This window comes from Procambarus clarkii, chromosome 25, assembly GCF_040958095.1.
Source record: "Procambarus clarkii isolate CNS0578487 chromosome 25, FALCON_Pclarkii_2.0, whole genome shotgun sequence".
Lineage (NCBI taxonomy): Eukaryota > Metazoa > Arthropoda > Malacostraca > Decapoda > Cambaridae > Procambarus > Procambarus clarkii.
The window spans coordinates 32300714-32310429 of NC_091174.1; the positions used below are offsets into that span (position 1 = coordinate 32300714).

Below are 9716 nucleotides of genomic sequence, written 5' to 3' on the forward strand. Positions count from 1 at the left end.
CCTCCCTCTCACGCATCGGGCATTCTCTCCAGATCCATTTTATCAAGAAGTGGAAAGAGGTTTCATACTGAATTTGTTTTAGTACTGCTAATTATATTCGTTCAAAGGGAATGTTTTTAATGATGTTTACAGTCCAGACACTGATGTGTTAAGAAGAATTCCCAATATTATTAGCTGGTGAATTTAATAGCGACCTGGTAATGATATCCCTGTTTTCTTCCGAGGAAAATTCCACTGCAATCTCGTTTTCTTTGATTGAATAACTAAGGTATTTTGTTTAATTTGTAAATACAAAACAACAGCAATATTATCTGCCTATTATCTATTGTATTTAATATTAGTAAATGATATCGTATTTTCCGACAGGGAGGAAACTATCCCCACATGTGATCACCATATCTTAAGATGGCTGACGAACATAGAAACCCTCATAATGTTCAGAGATGATGATTTTTTGTATTACCATCGGGGAGACTATCAAGGAATGTGAGAGGAACTGCAAAACATCTGGAGGAAGCTAATAGATGAACATGGCATGGAAGCATCATGACAAAATTTCAACAAGGTCATCATGGAGCTCGTTCAAAAATATATGCCAACAAGAAGAAAGAAAAGAAAGGGAAACAGTTAGATGACGCAGGTAGTAAAACGAGCATTGCCAACTAAGCAGAGCCTCTGGAGAACCTACAAATCCACGATGGACATCATTGATTATGAGATATACAAAAGGGCACTAATCTCTGCCAACCTGGAAATCAAATCACCCAAAAGAAACTACGAAAGAAAACTTGCCCAAAAACATAGAGATAGATGTAGACGACCGGCTCCTCGGTCATAAAGACCGAGGAGCCGGTCGGCCGAGCGGACAGCACACTGGACTTGTGATCCTGTGGTCCTAGGTTCAATCCCAGGCGCCGGCGAGAAACAATGGCCAGAGCTTCTTTCACCCTATGCCCCTGGTACCTAGCAGTAAAATAGGTACCTGGGTGTTAGTCAGCTGTCACAGGCTGCTTCCTAGGGGTGGAGGCCTGGTCGAGGATCGGGCTGCGGTGGCTCTAAAGCCCTGAAATGATCTCAAGATAGATCCAAAATCGTTCTATGCCTATATATGAAGTAAAACCAAAACAAAGGACTCAGTAGGACTATTAATATATGAGAATAACCACGGTATAATGGACGATAAAAGGGCAGCAAACACTGTAAATAAATATTTTACATCAGTGTTCACACTAGAAAGGTTAGATGATATCCCGTAACCCACACAAATGTTTGAAAGGGGTGAAGAGAATGAATTTAGGGATATACTCATAACAAGTTACATGATCATGAAGACCATTGACAAACTAAAAGGCTCAATGGCCCCAGGTGTGGATCGAATCCGATCCAATGTCATAAAGGAACTGGCAGAAAAATTAGGCCTATCACTGAAATTACTTTTAACAAAATTTCTGGATCAAGGGATAGTCCCCCCAAGATTGAAAATATGTAAATATCTTCCCTATTTTAGAAAAAGGCAGATAGAGCTTAGCAGAAAATTACTATCCAATCAGCATGACATCACACATCTGTAAGCTAATGAAGAAAATCCTAAGGGAGGTAATAATTCATTATCTTTCAGTGAACAATCTTGTAAAATGGACTCAACATGGATTTGTAAAAAAATTGATCCTGCCCTACAAACCTGCGCACGTTTTTCGAAACCGTAACCAGCTACTCAGACAAGGGCCGTCCGGTGGCTGTAGTATACATGGATTTTGCTGAAATCTTTGTTAGGTTACCACATGAAAAACCGGCAATGAAACTGCAGGCCCATGGAATAAATGGTAAAATACTAGAATGGATAAAACAATAGTTGAAACAAAGAAAACAATGAGTCGTGATAAATGGGTCCGAATCTGACTGTAGAAATGTGGTGTGTCCCACAGGGGTCCATTTTTGGACCAACCATTTTTGGCTTATACATTTATGACATAGATGAGAATATTACAAACCTCATCATCAAATTTGCAGATTACACAAAGTTATATGGTAAAATGGGAAATAATAATGATATTGGAAACCTACGAAAAGATCTACATGAACTCCACAAATGGTCAGAAGACTGGCAAATGTTTATTATTATTGACAAAGGCAAGATTTTGCATGTTAGGCATAGCAACCCATGCCACAACTGCCAAATTAATAACATTACATTACAGCAGATTGATAAAGAAAAGGATCTTCGAGTCAAAATCCACCACTCACTGAAAGTTGCACAACAGGTAGGAGCAGCAATAAAAAATCTAACTGTTATACCCTTGGAATAATCAAGCATACCTTTAACTTTAAGGAAAAGAAGGTAGTGATTGAACTGTATCAATCTCTGGTGTGCCCCCATTTGGATTATAGTATCCAATCATGGAGACCTTATCTTCTGAAGGACATAGCTGCTCATGAAAAATGCAACACTAGGCAACAAAAATCATTCCAGAGGTAAGTTATCTCTGGTATCAGGACCGGTTTAGGGCCACAGGGCTAATAACACTGCAAACCATGCATGTCAGGGCAGATCTTACTGAAACTATTAAAATACTGAAAAATTTGGGGGATGTTGATTCGGAAAATTTCTTCAAAAGGTCTTATGTAACACGAACAAGGAGCAAAGGTTTCAAACTCACAAGCCACAATGCAGGACTGAGAACTGGAAATGCCTTTTCACCCACAGGGTTATAAACCCATCGAAGCACCTTCCCGCCGAAGCCGTAAATGTCAAAACGCTTTTTAATTTCAAAATCAAACTGGAAAAGATTATCAAGGCAAATGGAGGACTTTCGACAAACCGCCGGCTTCCTGTTCTCCTTGAGGCCCCTTGTGGTAGTGGGACTCAGGTCAATCATGTAAGTGCATACTTATTTGAAGTATTAGTGCTTACTTCCCAAGATGAATATATGGCAGTGCACTTGACAAAAGTGTATTAGTGAGTACTTCACAAAGTGTAAAAGTGTGTACTTCACAAAGTGAATAAGTGCGTATGTCACAACGTGTGTACGTATATATTTCACAAGGTATATTAGCGTTTACTTCACAAAGTGTATAAATTCACACTTCACAATGTGTATAAATTCATACTTCACAATGTGTATAAATTCATACTTCAAAAAGTGTATTATTGTACTTCAAAAAGTGTATTTGTGTACTTCACAAATTGTAAAATTGAGTCCATCAAAACTTGTATAGTTCGTACTTCACAAGATGTATAAGTGTGCACTTCAAAAAGGGTGTATCACATGGTGTATAAGCGTTCATTTTTCTAGACATATAAGTGTGAACAAAATACTTAAGTGCATTTTTCACAAGGTGTATAAATGTGCACTTTACAAGATGTATTATTTTGGACTTCAAAGGTGTATAAGTGTGTACTTCACCAGGAGTATTAGGGCATTCTTCACATGGAGTATAAATGTGTACTTCAAAAGGTCTCAGGTGTATGAGGGGTGTTCTTCTTAAGGTGAATAAGAGCATAATTCTCATTATATTAGTGTGTACTTCACAAGATGTATATAAAAATATGTACTTCACAGTATGTATTAGTGTGTTCTTCAAAAGATGTAAAATTATGTACTTGACTACGATCACTCTTGCACTTCACAATGTGTATAAATATTTACTTCACAAAGTGTAAAAGTATGTCCTCAAGTCATCTAAGTATGTACTTCACACCATGAATATTAGTATTCTCTTCACAAAGTGAAAGAGTATGTACTTCATACGGTATATTAGTTCATACTTCGAAAGTAATTAGTGAGTACAACAGAAGGAGTGTTAGTGTGTATACTACAAAGTCTATAAGTATATACTTCGTAAGATGATTAAGTGTTCATTTCACAAGGTGTATACATGTTTACTTCACAAAGTGTATTAGCGTGTAATTTGACAAGGTTGTATGTGTAATTCACAAGGTGTGTAAATGCATACTTAACATAGTATAGTAGTGTCTACTTCACAAGGTGTATAAATGTGTAATTCACAAGGTGTATAAATGTGTACTTCACAAGGTATATAAATGTGTACTTCTCAAGATTTATTAGTGTGTACTTCAAAATGCGTATTAGAGAGTACTTCACAAGGTGTATAAATGTGTACTTCCAAGGTATAAAATGTGTACTTCCCAAGGTATAAAATGTGTACTTCCCAAGGTGTTTATATGTGTTCTTCACCAGGTATATAATGTGTACTTCACCGGGTATATAATGTGTACTTCACAAGGTGTATAAATGTGTACTTTATTAGGTTTATTATTGTGTACTTTACAAGGTGTTTTAGTGTGTACTTCACAAGGCGTATTAATGTGTGTACTTTACAATATATTTTAGTGTGTACTTCACAAGGTGAATAAGTGTGTACTATCCAAGGTGTATTAGTACATAATGGACTAGGTATGTAAATGCATTCTTCAGAAGGTGTATTAATGTGTACTTCTCCAGATGTGTTAGCTTGTACTTCGAAAGGTGTATTATTGTGTACTTTACAAGGAGTATATATATATATATGTAAAGTATTTAATGAGAAGTGTGAATATTTCTATATATTTATGGTATATAAGGTTCTGGATGAAGAGATGGTATGACCTTATTGCCATCTGACGTTAAAGGGCAGACCGAACATTTATGTTCATAAAGGCCTTGTTTCTTGTGTTGCTCTGTAATTCTCAATCATCGACACCGGAGAGCAGTAAAAATTTTATAGCATTAATATAATGTGGCAATGAAATATGGACGTAGTATCTCCTGTCGGAGCTTTTAATAATATTAATGAATATTTTAGCATTTGCTAATATATATGCCTCTCTTAAAAGAGATGATATATTGTCACACGTTGCTCTCCTTCCTAATGTTAACACAAACACTAAAATTTTCATTATACAGAGGCAAATATATCATTTAAACAACAATCTTCACGCACAGTGAAGCAGTAAAATTTTAAGTTGTGTGTTTTGTTCTATACAGGAATATGGAGCGACGACAAACTCACAAAAAAACATCTCTGGCTGACCGGACAGTATTTGTACAGATGTGGAGGCGAGGCCAGTCTGCCCGGGCCATTGCTAGAGAGAGAGGCACCAGCGCCTCCACTGTGTGTAGATGGATAAAACGCTGGAAATTTGAAGGAAATTTGAACACAGGTCACGAAAGGAATTTGATTTACATAAAAAATCTCATTGAGAAATCGAGAATCTCACAGATTGTTCGACTCAAACCGCAACTATCATATCCTGGTGACTTAGAGCCAAAGCACATCTTCTGCAGAACAAGATCAGCTGCACATCCCTGCATGGAAATATTAGATCATTATCGATCGTTGGAAACATGTACGTGGAATGCTCTGACAAATGTACAGTTGTTACCGGTGTTCTGGCCCCTTAGTACCAGCTTCAATCAACGCTGAGGCGGAGCCATATTTCATAGTAATATGAGGCTAATAATATGTAAATAGCACTTGAAAAAAATCTATACAAAATAATATTTATCAGGCAAGTGTGCTTACAAACTGTACTTATAACTAATGTTCCTAAGACAATTAAACAAAAATGTTAATATATAATGTGGATGTAATTGTCACCACATTCTATTTCCACTTTATTGAGAATGAGAATAGTATCATGACAGAATCCATTATCCATGATAGTATCCAGGATAGAACTTAGTCAAAAAATGCAAATATATTAAAATTCAGTCAGTGTTTGGAAACAACTTGTTTCCAAACTTTGTAATTCACGAGTTTAGACATTATATATATTATCATTTAATGTTCTTCCTACATAATAAAAATATGAATATTCGATTATAGTCTTGCTTTCCATATCCAGTTAACATAACATATAAGCTGTATCGCATTAAATCTTATAAAGAATAAACATTCACAGAATAAATGTGAACGTGATTTATAAACATACAAATAATTGAAACAGTAATACTTGTCATACATGTATGTGGAGTGAGGCAGTGCCTCTGAGTACCAATTATACAGGAATATTGTATTATTACTGCTTCATGTTCTGCTGCTGCACTAAATATTGGTCACAAGTAGTGACAAGCACATCAATGTGGTGTGTGTTAACCTACACATTTATCGTTCCCGGCAGGACGACGTCATATCACTCGCAATTATCAATCGAATAACATAAACACTTAACACTTGACCATCACTCGTTGCAAGTGAGCAATGAGGGTAATAAGAACAGTAAACCAAGATATTCACCGGCACCAGTACTCACTTTAACTGCCGGCTATGACACACCTGCAGGCCTCGCTCTCACTCAGCTAATGTGAATGTAGTGGTCGGCTCCTAGAGGCGGTTCTTCTAGAAATATAGCGTGATTGTCTTGTGGATATACTTTTATCGTGTGTAGTATCTCTTTATGATAACTCACACGTAACTGGTCGGTGCTGGGGAGGCACCCAGGAGCTGATACTAAGGAACCAGGTGACACGCGTTCAGTAGGAAATGTATGAGGACAGGTGCGGTCTTACGGTGCACCACCGTAGTTCACTCACACGAGTTGTCCTCTTGGTTAACAAACACGGGTTGTCCTCCTGGTTCACTCACACGGGTTGTCCTGCTGGTTAACAAACACGGGCTGCCCTTCTAGACAACCCGTGTTTTTTTTGTCAGAAAAGGAGGGATAAGATTTACGTTAAGTGTGGTATTAAATCAAAGGTATTAAATAACTGCTTGCAGGGTTGCAGAAGGTGGTAGTCCCAAGCATGGGGCTTGAGCCCATCAACAGAAAGTATAATAACGGTTGGGGGGAAATTTCACTAAACACCATAAATTCTAAATAAAATTTACTGAAGAAAGATTATCAAAGAAAATAAAAATTAATAATCCCTATCTGAACACTTCCTAACTTAAAATTTTCCTAATTTAGGCAATTCGTAATTGTCTGCAACACATAATGTTGACTCTACACTGTAATAACTCAGAACAATTACCTTAAATACCACAGCTAGGCCTGTGGAGCTCAGCCGACAGTTCAGCCCTGCCTCTGGAGAGAGAGAGAGAGAGAGAGAGAGAGAGAGAGAGAGAGAGAGAGAGAGAGAGAGAGAGAGAGAGAGAGAGAGAGAGAGAGAGAGAGAGAGAGAGAGAGAGAGAGAGAGAGAGATGTCGACCTCCCGGGTTGTCTCAAACTGCATTGATCCATCCACTGACCTCGTGTGAGGCTGACCCTAGCTCAGTTGCGAAATTAATCTTTGAAGAAGATTACTAACTAAAAATCCTGTATTCGTCACTAAAGGTGATTTATTATTCCCAAATAATTTGGAATTATCTAGATACTCGAGCCAGGCTAATTACAATATTCAATATCACTTGCATCTCACTAATTTACACGAATTAACAATCAAGCTTGGGAGCTACTTATTTACCAAGTACAAAATACTTCTTACATATATTCATATTCTTACTGACGCCAAATGCTTCTTTGATAACATACGAGACTTATTCTTTATTCACAATTGACGTTAATTTGAACATAAGTTCTTAACCACAATTGATAATTCCTACTAATTCCTTAACACATGAATTATTATCCTAGTTTGATGATTTGACACCGGGTCCCTGTGGCGCTGCTGTATTCTACATTAATAGCTCACATCCCTCGGGGGGGGGGGGACCCTTCCTAGCCAGTCAGATCAACTATCAACTCACAACCAACTTTACAAAGGCCGTATCCTCCCTTCTTATGAACACCAACTTTTAATGTTAAATTTATGATCTTTCTATATTAACAGCCTCACTGTTACAATGTCCACAGTGCTCTACTAGCCCTCTGGCTAGCACTCTCCAACAGTGAAGTCCTCAGCCCCCACCTGCCCTCTGGCTAGCAGACTCCAACAATGAAATGCTCAGGGTTCCAGTAACCCCCTGGCTAGTATGTCTGAAGGTCGACCAGTGGACTACATCACTCTCTGCTTCACTGCCGTCTGTTACCAGTAACCTGTACCTCATCACCTCATCACCCAGAACTAAGAGGCATGAGACAGAAGAGTAAGGGGAGACATGATCACCACCTACATAATTCTCAGAGAAATTGACAGGATAGATATGGATAAACTGTTTAACATGGGTGGTATGCGAACAAAGGACACCTTAATACTGAGTACTCGGTGGAAACAGGTGGAAACACAGGTGGAAACTGAGTGGAAACTGAGTACCCAAATGAACCACAGGGTCGTTAGAAAGAACTTTTTCAGTGTCAGAGTAGTTAACAGATGGAATGCATTAGGCAGTGATGTGGTGGATACTGACTCCATACTCAGTTTCAGATGTATATATGATAGAGCCCAGTAGGCTCAGGAATCTGAACACCAGTTGATTGACAGTTGGGACACGGGACCAAAGAGCCAGAGCTAAACCCCCTCACAACACCTAGGTGAGTACAACTAGGTGAGTACCTCCCACAACATCAGACTCAAGATGGGAAACTAATATTAATGGGAGAGTCAACTATTTAACTCGGAACCTGGATCATAGTTGGCGCCGAAGGCCGTCACACCTCTCTCCTAATTTTTGTTTTTGAAACTTGTTAAAACAATACAAAAACTATACAAAACATTATTCATATTAGGGATAATGCGCCTGCTACTATTTTATCTATCTCTTTAATATGTACAATCTGTACGGAAAATTATTGCATATACAAGCTCTTAAGTGCAATTTCATTTCTTACCTTAAACATATCAATGCATTTCCACCAGATTTAGGGATCTCTGGATTTGAGAAGGATCGTAGAGTTTAAAATAACCAGGTTACAGACGAGTTTTTAACATTTATGACACCCCCAGTGGGATCCTTTCCTTCTGTGTAAGGTGTCCATTGGTCTTGGTGGATGTAGTGATCTATTCAAGGTAATTTGAGGGTAGATATTTAGGGTAATTGTTGCTAATTTTTTTATTTATTATTACCTGATACGGCAGCTAAACAGACTATCGGGTCGATAGACGAGGTTTAGGACTTCCTGAACAGAGAAACTTGTCTTAAGGAGTTAAAGATCTTGTTAAACCTAGAAATGTTGCTGGTATGTTAATACTTACAACCGGACATGTCAGACAAGGATAAGAGAGTAGACATTTTGTCTGAAGTGTTTAACCATTTGCAGGTAAATTCAAACGTGAAAAGTGATGGGGCAGTGCGTAGGAAAATTAGAGATATTGAAAGGGATGGGGAAGATGCTGCAGGTGACATATCGGATGGAAGACTAAACGTTGATATGTTACAGATAAAACTTGTTGAAACGGTTGGAGAGGGAAATAGAAATACAACGTTTGGAAATGTAAGAAAAGGAGAGAGAGAAAAAGAAGAAAGAAGAGAAAGAGAAGGGCGGAAACGAGAAGAAAGATGAGAAAGAGAAGAGCGAAAACGAGAAGGAAGAAAAGAAAGAGAAGAGCGGAAACGAGAAGAATGAAAAGAAAGAGGAGAGCGGAAACGAGAATAAAGAAGAGAAAAGAGGCAACATGAGTAGGAAGTGTTACAGTTAAATGGTACTCGTGATAGTAATAGTGGTAGTAGTTTTGATCCAGTTCGCAACATTAAGATGTTGCCTAAGTTTAATGAAAAAGAAGTATCTCAATTTTTTACTGCTTTTGAAAAAGTAGCTAAAAGTGTCTTTAGACTGGCCTCAAGAAAATTGGGCAATTATGATTCAGTCTGTGTTACCCGGAGAAGCTCAAACTGCCTAC

General features: G+C 38.0%; 1 protein-coding gene across 1 annotated transcript; it reads left to right on the forward strand.

Annotated features, from left to right (window-relative positions):
* The first annotated feature begins 546 nt into the window (after positions 1–546).
* Positions 547–9515, forward strand: LOC138368503 (uncharacterized). The gene is made up of 6 exons (XM_069331029.1): positions 547–640; positions 2011–2144; positions 2330–2472; positions 4035–4152; positions 9137–9215; positions 9316–9515. Exons 1-6 carry the CDS (start codon positions 547–549, stop codon positions 9513–9515), a joined length of 768 nt encoding a protein of 255 aa, XP_069187130.1.
* Positions 9516–9716: the final 201 nt, after the last annotated feature.